Source organism: Coffea arabica, chromosome 10e, assembly GCF_036785885.1.
Source record: "Coffea arabica cultivar ET-39 chromosome 10e, Coffea Arabica ET-39 HiFi, whole genome shotgun sequence".
NCBI classification, from domain to species: domain Eukaryota; kingdom Viridiplantae; phylum Streptophyta; class Magnoliopsida; order Gentianales; family Rubiaceae; genus Coffea; species Coffea arabica.
This window is the reverse complement of record NC_092328.1, coordinates 3,414,028-3,431,928: the sequence shown is the minus strand read 5'-3', so window position 1 is coordinate 3,431,928 and position 17,901 is coordinate 3,414,028. Positions and strand designations below refer to the sequence as shown.

General features: G+C 38.3%; 4 protein-coding genes across 6 annotated transcripts; 3 read left to right on the top strand and 1 right to left on the bottom strand.

The window, feature by feature from the left end:
* Window positions 1-238: 238 nt before the first annotated feature.
* Window positions 239-3,198, top strand: LOC113711905 (origin of replication complex subunit 2-like). Its single transcript, XM_027235142.2, has 6 exons — window positions 239-538; window positions 635-741; window positions 862-994; window positions 1,838-2,132; window positions 2,318-2,545; window positions 2,629-3,198. The coding sequence occupies exons 1-6, from the start codon at window positions 410-412 to the stop codon at window positions 2,826-2,828; spliced, it is 1,092 nt and encodes a 363-aa protein (XP_027090943.1). The 5' UTR covers window positions 239-409; the 3' UTR covers window positions 2,829-3,198.
* A 1,135-nt stretch (window positions 3,199-4,333) lies between these two features.
* Window positions 4,334-8,010, bottom strand: LOC140004349 (uncharacterized). The gene is made up of 7 exons (XM_027236649.2): window positions 7,656-8,010; window positions 6,920-6,977; window positions 6,745-6,825; window positions 6,495-6,530; window positions 5,999-6,238; window positions 5,756-5,897; window positions 4,334-5,181 (listed from the first exon to the last, which is right to left on the bottom strand). The coding sequence occupies exons 1-7, from the start codon at window positions 7,832-7,834 to the stop codon at window positions 4,688-4,690; spliced, it is 1,230 nt and encodes a 409-aa protein (XP_027092450.1). The 5' UTR covers window positions 7,835-8,010; the 3' UTR covers window positions 4,334-4,687.
* Window positions 8,011-8,835: 825 nt separating this feature from the next.
* LOC113710924 (uncharacterized) lies at window positions 8,836-11,052 on the top strand. 2 transcript variants are annotated; one of them, XM_027233998.2, is made up of 5 exons: window positions 8,840-9,208; window positions 9,292-9,423; window positions 9,555-9,722; window positions 10,013-10,318; window positions 10,732-11,052. In XM_027233998.2, the coding sequence occupies exons 1-5, from the start codon at window positions 8,915-8,917 to the stop codon at window positions 10,870-10,872; spliced, it is 1,041 nt and encodes a 346-aa protein (XP_027089799.1). In that variant the 5' UTR covers window positions 8,840-8,914; the 3' UTR covers window positions 10,873-11,052. The 2 variants fall into 2 exon arrangements, with proteins under 2 accessions (XP_027089800.1, XP_027089799.1); XM_027233999.2 differs by lacking the exon at window positions 9,555-9,722 and having other exon boundaries at window positions 8,836-9,208.
* An 890-nt stretch (window positions 11,053-11,942) lies between these two features.
* Window positions 11,943-15,477, top strand: LOC140015375 (B3 domain-containing protein Os06g0194400-like). Of its 2 annotated transcripts, XM_072067823.1 has the most exons (7): window positions 11,943-12,247; window positions 12,378-12,473; window positions 12,619-12,653; window positions 12,774-12,939; window positions 13,546-13,752; window positions 14,101-14,229; window positions 15,322-15,477. In XM_072067823.1, the coding sequence occupies exons 1-6, from the start codon at window positions 12,110-12,112 to the stop codon at window positions 14,164-14,166; spliced, it is 708 nt and encodes a 235-aa protein (XP_071923924.1). In that variant the 5' UTR covers window positions 11,943-12,109; the 3' UTR covers window positions 14,167-14,229; window positions 15,322-15,477. The 2 variants fall into 2 exon arrangements, with proteins under 2 accessions (XP_071923924.1, XP_071923923.1); XM_072067822.1 differs by having other exon boundaries at window positions 12,108-12,473.
* Window positions 15,478-17,901: the final 2,424 nt, after the last annotated feature.

The following is a 17,901-nucleotide window of genomic DNA, read 5'->3' as shown; positions in this document are numbered from 1 at the left end:
TGGAAAGATCCAAGGTTACTTGTATAGATAAACTCCATTCAAGATAAATCTGCATGAATTACTCAATTTTACAAATTGCTACACTCCCTCCCTTGTATTTATTATTTAACCCCTCTTGAAGACGATCGAGGGCCATTCTGAATTTTGGGCTGATATGGATCCACGATTATAAGCCTAATGAAAGCAACATAGGGCCAATACCTCCTACAAAAGACCTAAAATCTATCGACGTCCAGCCCAATTAAAATATCCGCTCCACTAGTCCACTGTCCACGTCCACAGACAACTAAAAAGCGCGGGAAGAATCCTCCGCCCCTCTCGGCCACTCTGCTCTGCTCGCTACCTCCGCCGTCCCGTTCCCCTACTCCTTCCCTCTCATCATCAGGTTTAGGTTCGTCAAAACCAGAAAATGGAACAACATGACATCGAAGAGGACGAGTTCGGATTCTCTAGAAATTATTTCTTAGCAAAAGAATTAGGCAATTCCGGTAAGAAATCCGGCCACAAGCTCGCAGATATCGATGTCGTCGATGAAGAGGTTATACTCTGCAATTTTTCTATATCTAAATTTTGGTTGGTGGTTTCCTGCAAAAAGAGTTACCTTTTTGGGCCTTTTCCTTACTGAATAATGCAGGAGCTAAGGGAAGCCCTGGCCAATATCGAGCAAAAACATGAGAAAGAAATTGATGAATTAATCAAAACTTACAAGAGCTCGTATCAAGAGTGGGTTTGTGAGTTAAGGTGCGGTGGGATATAAATATATATGTGGTGTTTTTTAATTATTTTTGTGAAAGTATTGATTTAGACTGTCATTGTAGAAATGTTGGGTACTAATTTTAGATTATGCTGGATAATTAACAGGTGTGGATTTGGACTTTTGATGTATGGGTTTGGATCAAAAAGAACATTGCTTGAAGATTTTGCTTCGACTGCATTGACTGAGTATTCTGTTGTTGTAATCAATGGTTATCTTCAGTCCATAAATCTCAAGCAGGTACATCTACTTCACCACCCCTATATGCTTTGTATTCTATTTCAGTGTAAGATTGTTGTTGAAGTTTCAGCTAATTTTCAGAGTTTTAAGTTAATCATTGCTGATAAAGCCGTAGAATGAATAGGCTTTATAAGTCATAGCTTGCTTTTTTCGCTACCCGAATGTAGACTTGTATAATTTACTTTAGTGCTTGGTAATCACTGGGAACTGATTCAGTTTGTTGAGTGTTATATGTTATAAGAAGTATTGGTAGGCTTTGGCAGCATAGGGGTGTATTAATGATGAGTCTTACATGGATATTTGAGAGGCCTGAGTCATGGGGATTGTAGTTTCTAATGCATCTATGATGTTGAATTGGTGATACAATCAGCACTAGTTTATCATGCTGTTTGGATGGCAGTTAAAAGTCAGCTTTTCCTGTGAGAGAGTACATAGACGAAGTGCAGAAACTTTAATTTGTCTCCTTGCCGTGGTTGCCTTTGCTGAGGTTCTGACCTGATTTTGCATGATCCCTTAATCCTGATTCAAACAAGTGCTTTGATCTGATGTACGAGTTTGTAACTTTGAACTTGGACAACTTTTATGGTTATGTTTGTGTCAAATAAGATTAATTTTGCTAGCATATGATTCTTTAGCTTGAGGAATGCTTGGTATCGAACACTGTTCTGGCTGATCATGCTGGTGCTTCTACCATGATTTTCATATTGATGCTTTATATATGGGTTTTCACCCATAAAAGGCAGGATCCAATTCTTCTCTTTTACTACAATAAATGTCTTCTCTGCAGATAGAAAGTAGAATGGTCTTTGTTTGTGATACAAACATTGTTATTTCACATGGTAGGTTGTTATAACCTTAGCTGAGCTTCTATGCGATCAATTGAAAGCCCAACAGAAGTTTACATCCGGGAGTTTGCATAAGCACCAACAACCATTTGATACTCGATCAATGGATGATTTAATAGCATTTTTGGATCAACATCACCTGGAGGACAGTGATTCTTTTATCTGTGTTCTTGTCCACAATATTGATGGGCCTGGGTTGCGTGATCCGGACACACAGCAATATCTTGCAAGAATTGCTGCTTGTTCCAATATCCGTGTGGTCGCTTCCATCGACCATGTAAATGCACTTCTTTGTAAGTATTTTATCTGATTTTGCTAATTTAAGTTAGCAGTAGCTTAAGCTAGCCGCAAAAGGACCTTACATTTGTTGACCATTTGTATCAGTACGTGCTAGTCGGCCTCTGTCATCAATGATTCGCATGTTTCTATGTTATATTTGCTGTTGAAAATGCTGAGAGTACTAATTTTGGTCTGCTAGTGTGGGATAAGAAGATGGTTCACACGCAGTTCAACTGGTATTGGCATCATGTTCCTACCTTTGCTCCATATAAGGTCGAAGGAATGTTTTTGCCTCTCATTCTTGCTCAGGGTGGGAGCTCCCAGAATGTCAAGACAGCTTCAATTGTCTTGCAGAGTTTGACGCCCAATGCTCAAAGTGTTTTTACAGTGCTAGCAGAACATCAGCTGGCCAATCCTGATGAAGAAGGCAAGTGACTGGCTTACTTGTTTTCTTTTCCACAGCATTTTGCAACAAAAATCGAAGTTATTTATACTGAATATTTTCTCTAGGGATGCCAGTCAATAACCTATACGCAACCTGCCGGGAGCGCTTCCTGGTCAGTAGCCAGATTACTCTGAATTCTCATTTGACAGAATTTAAGGATCATGATTTGGTCAAGACCAGACGGGATACAGAAGGCCAGGATTGCTTGTACATTCCTATCCCAAATGAAGCACTTGAAAAAATCATAAAAGATACAAGTCAATAGAGAGGAGTTCCTTGCCAGCTGGGTGTTGCAGTTTGTGCGGTAAACGAAAGATGCATGTTCATCATTTCAGGGACCCCCAGTAATTTTCTGGTACCTCTTATAGATCAGCTTATCGAGTCTCGGACGAGTAACAACAAATAGTTGCAAGATTCTTTGTGGTAACAGCATGACTTGTCACTAAACTGTGGGGTAATAACTCCTCTAGCTGCTGGAGATCAAAACAGAAAGTAAATAGTTTTCAACTTGTCATGCACTTGTTTGAGTAGCTGGCTGCTTGAAGGCTAAACATACTCTGCGTTTGTGATGGCATCATTTTCATCTTTCGTTTTCAACTTTTTTTGATAAATATCAGCCACATGAAAGTTTGATATCTATTGGTCTCTTCTCTCTCTCTCTTTTAAACATTGGCCTTCTCTTTCGTTGCGAGATTGCAAGTGCAGACAGGGCTTTAGGCTGGGCTACTAGTAGATTGCGCTATTTTGCAACTTTGGAAACTCAATAATGGGTCCTATCCGATGTGGAATCCGACCACAGTTAGGCTTCATTATTAGGAGCAGAACACGTCACTATCTAATCCATGGAAAACTTCAACTTGGTGATGTGATCCTTTTCTTGATATGGGCAAATTCTTAAGGCATTTACTAATGATCAAAACAGAGTGGAGTTTCTTGAATTCCGGATAGTAACATCAGCACGGCGGTCCCAATTTTCTCAACTACTACTTGAAATGGGACCAAAGCCACTGAAAAGGGATATCATTATCAGCCCGAGATCACTTTCCATCTCTTCTCTTCTTACTCAATCTCCTGAGATCACCTGGGGTATAAGCATAATTAACTTCTTGACAGTAAACTGGGGGCAAGCACTAGTCAGGTGCAATAAAATCAAGATCAACATCCATAAATCCAAATTCCATTTCCATTCACGTTCTCAAAAACTGAAATGAAATGATTTGTGTAGAAGCTATTTTGAGTTCTGAAATTCAACTCCGTCGTGGAAGCAATGAAATGTCTGTGTTCAACGTCACCAATAAGATAAGAATAAAATAGTAGAGTGTAACGTGTAGTCATCCACAATTGTGCTTCCTCATCTTGTAGTATGATAATATTTAATTTTTGTTTAGCCAACCGAGCCTATATAAATTATTATTTGTTAGCTAATGACTGAAAAAACAGATACATCATCAAGGAAATTAACATCCCGGAGTCCTCAAGGATTTTAATTCTCTTATAAGAAGGAAATTTGACTCCCATACAATGGAATGGATTGGATAGTTCTGCCCTAAAAAGTAAATAGTTTTGCTTACCAAAGTGTTTTAAGCATCTCAATAATCAAGTTAAAACATAAATGTTGTTATTAACTGCCCTAATAGCCTTGAAATGTAAAGCTAGCACGCTTAATCCTACCATACACTCACGAGTCATGCCTTCACGGGCATGCAAACCTATTTTGAAATTGACCACCGTCTTGCAGAATCAAAAGGTTCAAGACAACCAAAACTGGAATGAGGAATCAGGAAAGTCGACGTTGCTCCTTATTCTTTATACAATGCCTCAACCTCTATAATTCGGGTTAAACAAAAAAGGTACTTCTATGATTCGAAGTCATAGTAGTGCCTTAGCTGTACACTTGCTGTCAGAAAAGAGTCTGCCATGACTAACACACAGCTGCACCTTAATACCCCCAACTGAAGTAGGAGCAGAGAAAAACTTCAGCAAACGTCCATCTCTATTGCACAACTCCATTATAAATTATAGCCTGTCAATGTACACCGCACAGCACTTTCCAGGAGAGTTTGAAGACCCTGATTGGTCCATCTAATTATCTGAGAGCTCCCAGCAGAGTACCAAATAGGGATATTATAATCTTGAACGACGAATGCATTTCATGGGGTTGAAAGGTGAATGCCTTCGTGAAGATGTAAAAGATACCCTGCTTGTCGAGGGAGATAATTTGACATCCCAGTTATCAACATTCTTTGGGACACATACGTCAAAGAGAAATTGTCCAAGAACACCGTGAGCATTCATGCTCGGAGGGCTCGATAGAGGGATATATCGTTCCTTGCGTTCATCCTGCACAGATCCAACATCTCTACCCTCGTGATACTCTGCAGAGCTGGGCACCAAGAAGTGGTCATTCAACTCGAGGGCAATTCTTTGGAAGCTCTGTTGTGAACTGGCTGCTGCCTTTCTCAGGTTGCAAAATGGCTCAGAGATGTCATCATTTGTTCCCTCTAAGCCCATCTTCTCTCCTTCAAGCTGCCGAATTTGTTTGGAATAACTAACAGCAGCTTTGGCAAGTAGCTGAGTCACGGCAGCCTTGTATTCTGATAAATAATGGCGATAATGACCTAGGTCAAGAGCACATAGCACCTATCAAATTTGCATCTTTCCAAGATTCAGGAACTAAAAGATCAAAAAGAACAGGAAATACGCCCATGTTCCCAAATTCTGGATACAAATTAATACACAAGCTACAAATGTTATTCATTGTTGACCACAAAAAGCTAAAATGCTGTTCCTCCTCCTGTTGCTCCACATGGAATAGCAAAAGATACAAGATGCAACAGGTCAAATCAGTACATACAGCTTCTTTCAAATTCTAAAATAGCAATGTCTTGTTCTTATAGCATATGAAACTCCTTTCTTAAGGAATCTTTAACTTCCCTTACGTTACATAAAATTCCCTCCATTGTGATGACTCATCCAGAAGCACGCTATAAATGATGGGCAATTTACAATAGCACAAAATTAGCATAGTCCTCCAATTTAGTGTTCTAGCAATCAGGAAAGCAAATACAATGATTGATTGCTTCTAGGTTAATTCCCAAATCCAGCTAGACGCAACCAAAACTCTGTAGAACCTTATGGCAGTCAATGTCAACATGTTAGCAAGGAAAAAATACTAGTAGCATAGGTGCATACCGACATGAGGGGAGCTTTTCCATTTGACCAACTTGACATCACCCCTAAGTTCTTGTAGCCGTTGAGCAAAATTGCAAATAATTGGATAAGGTGCAAGATCATCATCTTCTGAGCATAAAATGAGATATGGAGCACCCATGCTCTGCACAAGGATAATAGTAAAGGACCATGAGAGAGAGAGGGAGAGAGAGAGAGAGAGAGAGAGAGAGAGGCTGTAGCACCAATAAGTAAATTGATACTTACTACAGTGGCATACAGCGTCTGCCAATACTCGGCACGTTGCGATTCAAATCTGCTAAGGAAGAGGGCATCCAGGCTGGAAGCAATTCCTTTTGCAACCCAAGCAGCCAGGACTGGAGGATGGGACATTCTGAGAACAGTTGGATGAAGAACAAATCTCGTACCCAAGTCACTAGTGAAATCAACTGGGCTAGAGTCAAAAATGAACCCAGAAACACAATCTCTAACCAGTTGGTGCTCATCCTGCATGACAAGTATAACAAGATTAATAAACCCAGCTTCAAGTTTTATAGTGCTAATTGATAAAGTTTGCACATCATGAGTATTACAATCGTCAGTCATCAAACAAAAACATGTGGAGTTATTACCCTGTTTGCAACCAAGTCATTACAAGCAGGAAAGCTCTTGATATCCATTTTACTTGGATAGGTGAATTAACAATTAACAGACAACACTATCAAATGTATGTAAAGGATAACAAGGGAAAGAAGAAAAATACCATATTCAATTGTTCCTCAGACTTGCTCGCAATAATCTGCAGTCGAAAGAAAAAAGTTTTATGTACACAATGGTTCATACAGTCGAATAGAAGAATATCATGCCCTTTTTTTTGAGCAAATAACATGTCAATTATCCAACAAACAGGATGTCTTCCTCTTTGCTTCTTTATCTTTTCGCTTAAATTTTTTTTTTTTGGCGTGTGTGTAAAAAAGAAGTGGTTTGCAAATCAGTTTTCCTGACAAGATTACCTGAAGAACCTTGTACATACAGGCTTTTGGACCACCAGAAAAAGATGCAAAGACAACTGGGCATGGTCTTATTTTAAGCTCCTGCATAAAAATAACAAAACAAACAAAGCGCTTGTTAAAACAACAACTATGCAATAAAATGCAGATGCACCTTGTAAAGTTTAATACAAATTACCTTGACAAGTTCACCAACAATCTGTAGTGCCAATGAAACTGCCTTATCAGGAAAGAACCTGCAAGAAAAACAAAGCTTTATGTTGTTGATCCATCATTGAGTACTACAAGATCGAAACGTCTGCTGTCCCAACAATAATACCGTTTGCAACATCTAGCCTCAATGAGTAATACCAATTAATTGTCTCAAGGAGTACAGAAGTTCCTCAGTTGAGCTATCAATGCACGAATTGCTAATCAACATCTAAAAGCAAACCAATTCCTTCTACTAAAATACACCGTTACGATTCCCTTAGGCTCAATGATCCAAGCAGCATAAAGAAAAAACTTACGAGGTACATTGGTCGCTCATGGAAAACATACAAATTTGGCAGGAAGAAAAAGATTAACAAAAGAAATGGATAAAAAGCAAAACATGATGATCACTCTGATCAAAATCCCACAGAAAAATATCGGGAATGTTAGCTTCCTAAGGCTCTGTGGCGCCATAAAAGTTTAGAATAAAAATATCATGGTAAATATCCTTTAAGGAAAAAACCTTATCCCAACAGAATGTCGGCAAAAAATACGAACAGACCAAAAAATACAAACAGAACAACCCATAAAAATCCCAACTTTCACCTGCAGCCGCAAACTAAAGAGAAGACTAATCCCACAAAAACGAAGTTATAAAGGAAAGAAAGCGAAAATCAGAAACAGAACTTCGATTGCAAAGCAAAAGAGTATAAAGAGCTCACATATTGAGGAATTGAGAATGACAAATAAGAGAATTCCAGCCAAGGGAAGAGTAGAGATCAACATAGTTCTTCAAGTGCCGCTCCTGACTTGACATCCATGCAAATACCACAACTATTCCTTCCACGTCTCGCCCTCTTTCCTTTCTTCCCCAATAGTATCTCCCTCCAAATCCCCACATCTTCTTTCCTCTGCTTTCCTTTCCTCAAAAATGAAACCCAAATCCCAGATGAGAAAACAAGTCAAAGCACACAATCAATTGTGCGTTAGACAAATAACATATTGGAGACGAGCAAAAAAAGCTTTGATTTTTCGGGGAAACGAAGAACGAAGCGACAACGAGACGTGAGAATGGGGGAGCTGGTGAGGTTTGTTTTTGGCCCTTCGCTTAATACTCTAAAAAAGTCAAAAAGACTGTGAAGTGATAACAAGCAGCTTTTCTAGTTTCACCTCTACAAAAAAAAATGGCGTGCAAGGCTCCCAAAGCCCAAAGCCCAAAGCCCACACTTTTGAAATTTTGGGATTTGTTGGTACAATCATCATGTTGTTTTAGCTCCTGCAATGTTTTTATGTTTTTTGAGTTGAATTTGGGTCTAGACATGTGATTTGATCTTCTGTGATTTGACTGATTTCTAAACCTTTTTTCTTATTTCAAGAGGTTGGATGCGAATTCTAAATATCATACTTTTCTAGTTAAAATAAAGACAAAGTTGGAATGTTAATCATTATTATTTTTCAAGATTTGATTGGAATTGAGTATCCTATGGCTAATTAATCTTCCACCTAAGGATAGTAGTGTGACATTCAGAGATAATTAAAAAGGTACTAAATAATCTTTTTGTCCTTCTATGATCGACCCTTTTTTTTCATTTTTTTTTCTAATTTATTGAAATAAGCGTCTTCTTTGGAAAGAAATTTTTTATGAAAAAATGTTTACATTTTTTGTGAACATTATTTTGTTCATTTTTTTATTTTATATATATTAAATCGTTATAATATATTTTTTATAAAAATTTTAAAAAATTATAATCCAAACACAAGCTAAAATATATATTTGGAGCATGAAATCTGAATCTACCCTAGTTTGCTCTGTTCTGCAAAGGTTGACTTTAAATGATGGACAGCGAAGTAGGAAGAAATTTTTTTTTTTTTTTTTTTTTGTCAAAACTGCCAAAAGTTTTAGGACACGAGTACACAACACGCCTCTATCCATAACTCGTTTGACTTTTGCCACTCTGGTTCGCGGATATCTCCACACAAAATGAAGAAGATAGTATTGGTGACCGGGGCTTCCGGTTACTTAGGTGGACGCCTCTGCCACGCTTTACTCGACCAAGGCCACCACGTCAAGGCCTTCGTCCGCCGTACCAGCGATCTGTCCTGCCTACCCTCCCCAACCACTGACAGCACAGACCACGGCGGAGCTTTAGAACTCGCCTACGGAGACGTCACTGACTACCCTTCACTCCTGGACGCTTGTTCTGATTGCCATGTCATCTTCCACGCTGCTGCCCTCGTCGAACCCTGGCTTCCAGACCCTTCTAGATTCGTCTCCGTAAGCTTAATCCTCAGCGCCGCCCCCCAAGAAAAAAATTGTTAACTTTTGCTAATTCTGCCATTTTTTCCCCCGAAAAATAGGTCAATGTTGGAGGACTAAAGAACGTACTACAAGCATATAAAGATACAGGAGGATCCATAGAGAAGATTATATACACGTCATCGTTTTTCGCTTTGGGATCAACTGATGGATATGTTGCTGATGAAAGTCAAGTATGGAAAAAAGTTCCCTGACCCGTTTTCATTTTATCCTCTTTTTTTTTTTTTTCAATTTATATCAAGTCTTGCTTTAGTTTTGATAGAGACAATATCTTTTTAGTTATGGTTGAATTTTGCTATGATAGATTCATTCAGGGAAATACTTTTGCACGGAATATGAGAAATCGAAAGCCATGGCAGATAAGATTGCTTTGGAGGCAGCCTCATCGGAGGGAGTTCCAATAGTGCCGGTTTATCCTGGAGTTATATATGGTCCTGGAAAAGTTACTGCTGGAAATGTAGTTGCCCGTTTGGTAAAAATAAAATTTTGTACTACTACTACTTGGCCGTTTATTGTTTCGGGATTCTTATTGTACTATTTTTGTTTCTTCTCTTCATCATTCTTAAGAGCCAAGTTAATTTGATACTTTGATTTGATGTAAAGTTGTAGCCTTTACTCAGATGAAGTAGCAACTAATTGTGATTGAAATATTATATCCCATTTTCACAATTCAAAAATAGTTGCTGCTGAATGCTTTTATGCTAAATGAACTGGGGAGTTTTATAGGATTGACTTTTAATTGTTGTTTGTTGATCTTGGCAGATTATAGAACGGTTTAACTGGCGTTTACCTGGTTTTATTGGGGAGGGGAATGACAGGTTCTCTTTCAGTCATGTTGACGATGTGGTGGGGGGGCATATTGCGACCATGAACAAGGGAAGGCCGGGTGAAAGGTATCTTCTTACAGGGGAAAATGCGTCATTCAAGCATGTTTTTGATTTAGCTGCAACCATCAGTCGCACAAACAAACCCCAATTTGGTATCCCTCTGTTTGCAATTGAAGCTTATGGCTGGCTCTTGGTTCTTTGCTCTAGACTAACAGGAAAGCTTCCCCTTATCAGTCCGCCGGTACGTAACCTGTCCCTCATACTAGTATTTGGAAGCTTTTTGTAGACTGATATGCTTATATCTTTCCTGTTATGCTATTAGCCATCGATTTCTATACTTTATTGTCTTGTTTCCAAGGATAAGAAGCAAATTGTGTATTCTGCAACTTCCAACACCCGTAGTTGTTTTCGAGCTGGGATAGTTCCAGCTTGTCTTTGTGCACAGAATATGTTGTGCGTTTTGCACCTGCTTTATACGAAATCAGAAGCAAACCATTCGAGATCTTCACCTTTTACCTTTGGTCAGGGTATCTTGCTGGAGTTGCAATTTTATTTCTTTCGGTTTTGTTTTGCTGCTCCTACGAAGTCCTAAAACTCTCTCCCTTTGGTCTGAATGTGGTTTGTGATGATCCATTTATTCTCCATCTTGAACAGACGGTGCACGTGCTAAGACATCAGTGGGCTTACTCTTGCGAGAAGGCCAGGGTAGAGCTAAACTATAGCCCCAGGAGCCTGGAAGAGGGTCTAACAGAGGTGCTTCCCTGGTTGAAGAGATCAAACTTAATAAAGTATTAGAAGGATTTTGATCTAGACTTTGTTTCAAGATCGCAGTTCTCTATGTGTAGGCACTTCATTCAATGGCTACAAAAGATATCAAGCTTTTGTTCTTCCAATGGAAGTATTTGGATCGTTTAAACTGTTAGCAGCTTGAGAGTGATTATGCATTTCTTTCATTTTCTTTGTTTCCGTACGAAAGAGTGATCTTGCATTTTCTATTTGTTTCATTTCTCTCTTTGGATTGCATGACGTGTAAACAAAATGTCTACTGTTAGCGTTTGGATGAATAACAACTATGCAAAATTTATATTTAAAATTCAATTTTTGCACACATGTCATGAATCCAACGATGATAGTATATACACTGTCAGTGTGTATAAGATTTTTACACTTCTGTCATCAGTTCTTATTCTCATAGATTAAGTTAGTTTTACGTAAACAAAATCACCACCGACTTCTTTTAAGCTAGGCATAGTACGTCTTTGTTGGTCTTATTATATATTGGGGACTTTGGTCAATGGATTCCTCTTTGATAACCACCAGCCAGCTCGGTCCTTCATCTTTATAAAATGTGATCAATATAGGATCTTAGATTGGAAATTGAGGAGAATTAACAAAGCAATCCATTGCTAAATTAGACGAGGAACAATGACTAATTTGGTCCCTTGCTTTTAGAATTTCAACGTATGCGGTCCTTATTTGTCATGCCAAAAAAAATTTAGAGTTGGTAATGAAATTGGGAGCACCTTATCAGTGTTCGTGCCATTGGTTTGGACAAAAAATATTACAATTGAACCAAATTTTTTTTTAAAATATATAAAACTCAAAAATCAGTTAAATCAATGACAAATATGCTTTGTACCTTGAGAAGACCTCAAGTAAATAAACATAAATTTAAACATTTTCCCATTTTCTAGTCAAAGTATCATGAAGAAAAGATTTAATTAGGTATTACCCCTGTTGTGTGAGTGTACAACCCCCAAGCAAGTGGCAAGTGATAACCAGAGCGGAGTAAGAGAGCTAAGACTTAAAAAGAGTCGACCGTTGGAATCCCATTTTGAATAACTACCGCACTAGCCCTGCTTAGTAGCGGGAATAGCAAAGGAATGTTGCATTTTTTCAGCTCCTCTTTCGTTTGTCTCTCTTTTCTCTCTGTCTGCTCATCCTCTAAAAGCTCTCAGCTTCCTTTATTCTCTAAAAAGCTTTGAAAAAAGGGAAATTCCATCTCAAACGGTATAAAAGCTTTGGGGCAGAAATGGTGAAATCCAAGGTGAAGTATGAGCAGTTGCGGCAGCAGAGGATGGAAGAAAACAAGAAGAAACTGGAAAAGCTTCATCTTCCTCTGCTATCTCAAGCCCTTCAAAAAGCTGCCTTGTCTCCCAAAACTTCTCCTGTTGTATAATCGTTCTCAAGCTCCTTACTTTATGTTATTGTCTTGCCAAGGAAAAAAAAAAAAGAGTTTCTTTTTTTGTTACTGCGTTCTAAAACCTGGCTTGTTTACAATTTTCTCGTTCAAATTAAAGATGAAGAGGGTCAAACCTCGAACAATCCGAACAGAGCTTGTCCCCGTGAGAAGATCAGGCCGTTTCACAAACAAGCCTGCTCCTCAATACAAAGAAGTAAGTAGCCTGTCCTATCTCGTTGCTTCTCTTCCTTTTGTTTTATCACCCTCAACAGATATAACCCAACGTTTTTGTGTTCTTCTTGAGTTGTTATTTGCTGTGATTGAAGGATTTTTAATGTGTAATCTCTTCCTGCAAACAGGTTGTCTTTTACGAGCGTGTGCAATTGCCTAGAAGGTAAAAGATTGCAACTTTGGGCTGTGATTTCTCGAAATTTCAATCTTTTTGCAGACACATTGCACTTTTGTGGCCTAATAGTAGAAGGGCTTAATCAACAGTTTCTTAATTTTTATGCAGCACTGTTCATCCAAAAAGGGATTTGTCCAATAGGGTTTACGCCTCTGATGAAGCAAGGGCCTGGGCAATTGAAAAGGCAGAGAAACTTGAATCCTCTCTGGAGAGTGGCTATCCCACTTTGGTAAAACCGATGCTCCAATCCCATGTAACTGGTGGCTTTTGGCTGGTGTGTATCTTATAAAGTACTACCTTTTTGCATTTAAGGCTTATGTGCTTGTTTTGCTCTTACATAGAAGTAGAGTTTGAGGTGGATTTCCTTTTATTACGGTAAATGAGTCTTTTTTATGAGCTGTAGATCATTGAAAAGTCTACAAGGGAAAGGGGGAAAGGGAGGCGGAGAGGAGTGGTTATTTTGTGGTTTACAGACTGCTTATGTGTTGCATTTCTTTAATTACCTTAATAATGGATACCAACGCAACCACTCAGTGTGAAATTGGTGATTTGGCAACTGTAAGGACGCCTGCTTTCAAATGATTGTTTAGGTTGTGGGCTGTCATTTTGTTGTCTTTCTAGATTGTTGGCTGCCATCTGGTTTATTTGTTCCTGAGACTGAGATATAGATGTTTTACAGCAAAAAAATAAATCGCCATTAAGCTACAAAAGTGGCCGATCAAATTGTTTTTCCATTTTCTGATACAGGGTTGAATAGGCTGTCTAAATGCTTAATTCCTTGAATGAGAAAATAATTTTTGAATGTCCACTTATTTCCTGTTTGATTTATGGCTGATTTGTGTACCCTGCATCTGAATTAGATCGACTGTTCGTAATGCAGGGCCTTCCATCTCACTTTTCCAAGAGGCATCTCCCCAAACGAGATGACACTGTTACACTGGTAGATGAACAAGGAGACAAGTGGCGAACAATATATTTGGCCCGCAAAACAGGTCTTAGTGGAGGATGGAAAAAATTCTCAGTTGATCATGACTTGGTAGATGGAGATGCTTTGGTGTTCCAGTTAATTCAGCCAACAGTTTTTAAGGTCTCAATGCCAAAACTAAGTTACCCTCTATTGTTGTCTTCTCGTGACATTTTTCACTTGTATTTGGTATATTCTTATCCCTTGTGCCTGCTGTGCTTTTCTGAATCATTCTGCCTGAACATTTCAAGGTGCTATTAGCGACTATTAAGTGTATTTATAGACTAAAGGGAACTTGTATTTTACAACTTCATGTATGCTACCTTTGTATGTTAAACATACATTTTCTGTCTACCCATTGCATTGTTGTCCTCTTTCCTCTCTTCTCCTCGTGGACCTTTGCTGATGAGTCCTTGTGCTCAAAGGGTGCTTGGAAACACTAACTATAGCTTTTTTATTGCTCTTTTCCAGGTCCACATTATAAGGGAAAATGGTTTTACAGAAGAAAATTCACATGAAGCCATATGCGATTCCTAGGTCGTGTAGTTTTGCAATAGCGGGCTCCGAAGTCCAAGGGCATGGATATATCCAAATGCAGAGGTAACATTTTCTAGCTCATTTTATAAGCCAGCCTTGGTAGTTAACTAGTTCTACTGCAAAACTACTTCTCCTACACAACTATGATGTTGATCAAATCTGTTAGCCTGGTGATCCTTCCTCATTACATGGCACCCTGCTGCTAATTCTGGAGTAGGATATTGGAATCCTTATTAGGCCACTTTCTAATGCCAAAATCCATCAAAATTTAATGGATTTTATCTTCATTCAGGATATACGTGATTCTCATGTTTCATCTTGACTTAGTACTCCTCCTATATCGTGTTAAATGTTTTATCTAATAGTTCGAGTAACTTCCTATTCTGCTCCTAGGTTTCATCATATATGTGACTCTTGTACATTCATGCGGATTGAGATAGTGGCATTAAATGGATGCCAGCCTCACTCACTCATACTGCATTCTATCATTACCAATACTTACAGCAAAATATATACAGCCATGGAGGTCGCTAGATTTGTACTCAAACTAAGTAGCATGCTGCAGCTGATAGGATTCTGAGATTTGGGAGACGGCTAAGTGCAAAGAAAAGTGAATGCGTGCAATTTCTCAAACCATAAGTCCAGACGTTTGGTTAAGTTTGCCGAGATTTGATGAAGAGCAATAGCACCATACCTGCTATCATTTGTCTTGGTGCATCTCAAAATGTGCTTGTGGCACATGGATGCCCGAGACATTTTCTGGCAATACATAATCTAGTATGATAACGTTGTATGGCAGACAACTAAACCTATCTGGTGTGTTGCACAAAACTCTCAGTAGGGAATTATGTAGTTGCAGGATATAACTCCACATGTCTGTGCTAGTACCAATAGGAATTCAAGTAGCAAAACTCTGATTTGCATTCAGTGCCACATTCTGCCGTCATGTCTTACTTTAAATTCAACCATGGCTTCCCTTGTTCAATCTAGTGCTTAGCAAAAGGCATCTTTTTAGTAACTCCGACTAAAAATTTGAGCGCTGACTTGCACCTTATTTTTTTCTGCATCTTGGTGGAATGAATGGAGTGTAATCATATTAGTACATCAGACAAGGTATCCTTATTGATTTGTTTTGTCACTCTTATCCCTTTGCAGATCAGGAATGGGGATGTTGCAGTGCCACAAAAAAAGCCTTGATTGATTGCCCAAATTTTGTAAGAGCTCCAAAACTTAAAACAGTGGCAGTAAATATTTGTTGGACACTTTTGTAGAGAAAGAATGAATGATATTAAGGATTTGAATTTGGAGCAATCCTCCTTGCCATGACAACGCAATACTCCCCAGCTTAGGATGAATGATTGAATCAGGTTATTATTATCTCTGTGGCTACCGAGTTTCGACAAGATTCTTGGGACCAAATAGCCACTATATATGCTCCTTTCTCTGAGTATTTCAAATTGGTATCACTCCCTGGTTTAGATCTACATATATTCTAGAAGTGACAAATCACATAGCAAGCAATGCCTGTCTCTGTCTGTCGTATTTTACTGCCTTAGTATAACGGGGACCAAATCCTAAGAACTTGATCCATCAACCATTATCCTAAGAACTTGAGAGAAGAATGGGTACTGAGGTGGATGATCCAGGTTACAAAGGTGTGTGTGTACACCAGAAACCTTAAACGGTGGTGCAGCTGTTAAATGTGAGCACCCATGAGACAAATATTCTACTAATAAGTTTTGCTGACAAATCCCATGTTCTTCCCCTATTTAGAAATATGGAGTTAGTTGCTCACAACATTTTCTTGGCGGGAGGGATGGTAGACAACAGACAATAGACAGGCTGTGTCGATAGTTACATTTGCTGTGTCTAGCTGGACCCTGCAAAGTGCAAGTCCAAGTCAAGTAGTCAAGAAAACGAAATTCACAAACATATGCTCATCACCAATCACAACTGGAACTATATAGTCTATTGCTGCTATACTACATTTTATCTGCTGCATAAACCATCTGAGTGAGATTGGCATCTGATCATTATGATCAGGTAACTTCTTTTTTTTTTTTTTTGGTGGCAAATCTAGATGTAGCTGCATTTATTTTATCTATGAAGCAAAGTGGTCATTGGTTTTTCAGGACTCATTAGAGGGTTATAAATCCATAGATCAATGCAAGGAAGATAAGTTACTAGTAGAATTTTGTCTGGCTTTAATGGTGGAGAGTGTAGTTGACAGCAATTACTGTCCAACTGGCTGGGACTCAAACTCAATACCCAGTCTTCTTTCACTGGCTTTGCGGGGGCCAAAAGTCGAATAGACATTGGATTTGTCTAACGCGGAGTTTGTCTAGGCTCTAAGAGGAAAATGTTGGGCCAACGCGCTCTCACAGCCTGTGGTGGCGCCACCACAACACCACTTTCTTTCTCTTTTTTATCTTTGTCCGTTTTTTTTTTATAAAAAAAAAAAAGATAATAATGTATCATAAGACTGCTGTTTTGCATTGTCCGGTGGTTCTATTTTATAAGTTAACACCCGGTGTTTCTACTATTAAATAATAGTGCTTGTTGGGCAGCTATCAAACCTAACATCAATTAATCTCTTTAATTCTAGAAGCCAAACAAAATGGTTCTTGAACTTTTTAACATGAGATTAATTATTGACAATTCGGAATTGTATATAACTTTTATTGACAAAATATCACCTAAATAAAAAAAAAAACTAACCTCAATTTCGGAGACAAATAAACATCAGTAACATTTTGTTTGAAATAACCATCAACTTGAAATCACAGTTACAAAGAGATCATAGAACGATATGAGTATTAAACAGCAAATATTCACGAGTTTTGTTATTTCATTTTACAATATTCTACGAATGTCCTTGAACAATTTACATAAACATATTATTTAATCCGTTTGTAGGTTAACGCTACAAAGTTTGACAACATTAAAAGGATTTAACATTTCAACATTTTGAACTTCAGTGGCCTATTTAAAACTTTTGAAGCTTGAGGGACCAAAAGATTTTTTAGTAAATTAAATTTGAATGAAATTTTGCAGTTTATGGCGTTATCATGATCCACACATCGTAGCCCCCAACGTTGGGATGTGCGCGTCTTATTTATCTTGGTTGTAGTAACATGTAATTGACGCCGAGGATTTCGGGACTCGTAACGCCCTCTCCAATTTCCAATTGGCGGTCAAAGATTAAAAAGTTGGTTGCAAGGAAGTGGAAAACCGGTGCCACAGCAAAGCGCTGACGGGCCCGGCCGCCGGTCCCCCGGTGAGACACGTAAATCAGAAAACACGGAAAAACGTTGAATTGTCACGCTTGGATCGTCATTTATTTTTAATAATTTTACGTTTTTTATAAACACGTTTTCTGATTTTTTTAAAATTTTACATGTATCAAATCATTATAATATATTTTTTATAAAAATTTTAAAATATAGCAATCCAAATAGATTTGTATTACAATTCCTAAATTTTCGTTATTAATACATAGTAAATAATAACTATCATTATTATCTTCTTAACAGGGCACTAATTAAAGCTCAAATCCTCATCTCACAATAGGTGCACACCGTCTCCGGCTCCTATAGATAGATATCCCCACTTAGGATACCGGAACAAGTAGTAATTGTTTACCTTATTCGCTCATTTTTCTTTTTTAGAAATTCTTTTTGATTTATGCATCGGAATGATTTGTTTATAGTGGAATTTTTAGTATCGACTCTCAAT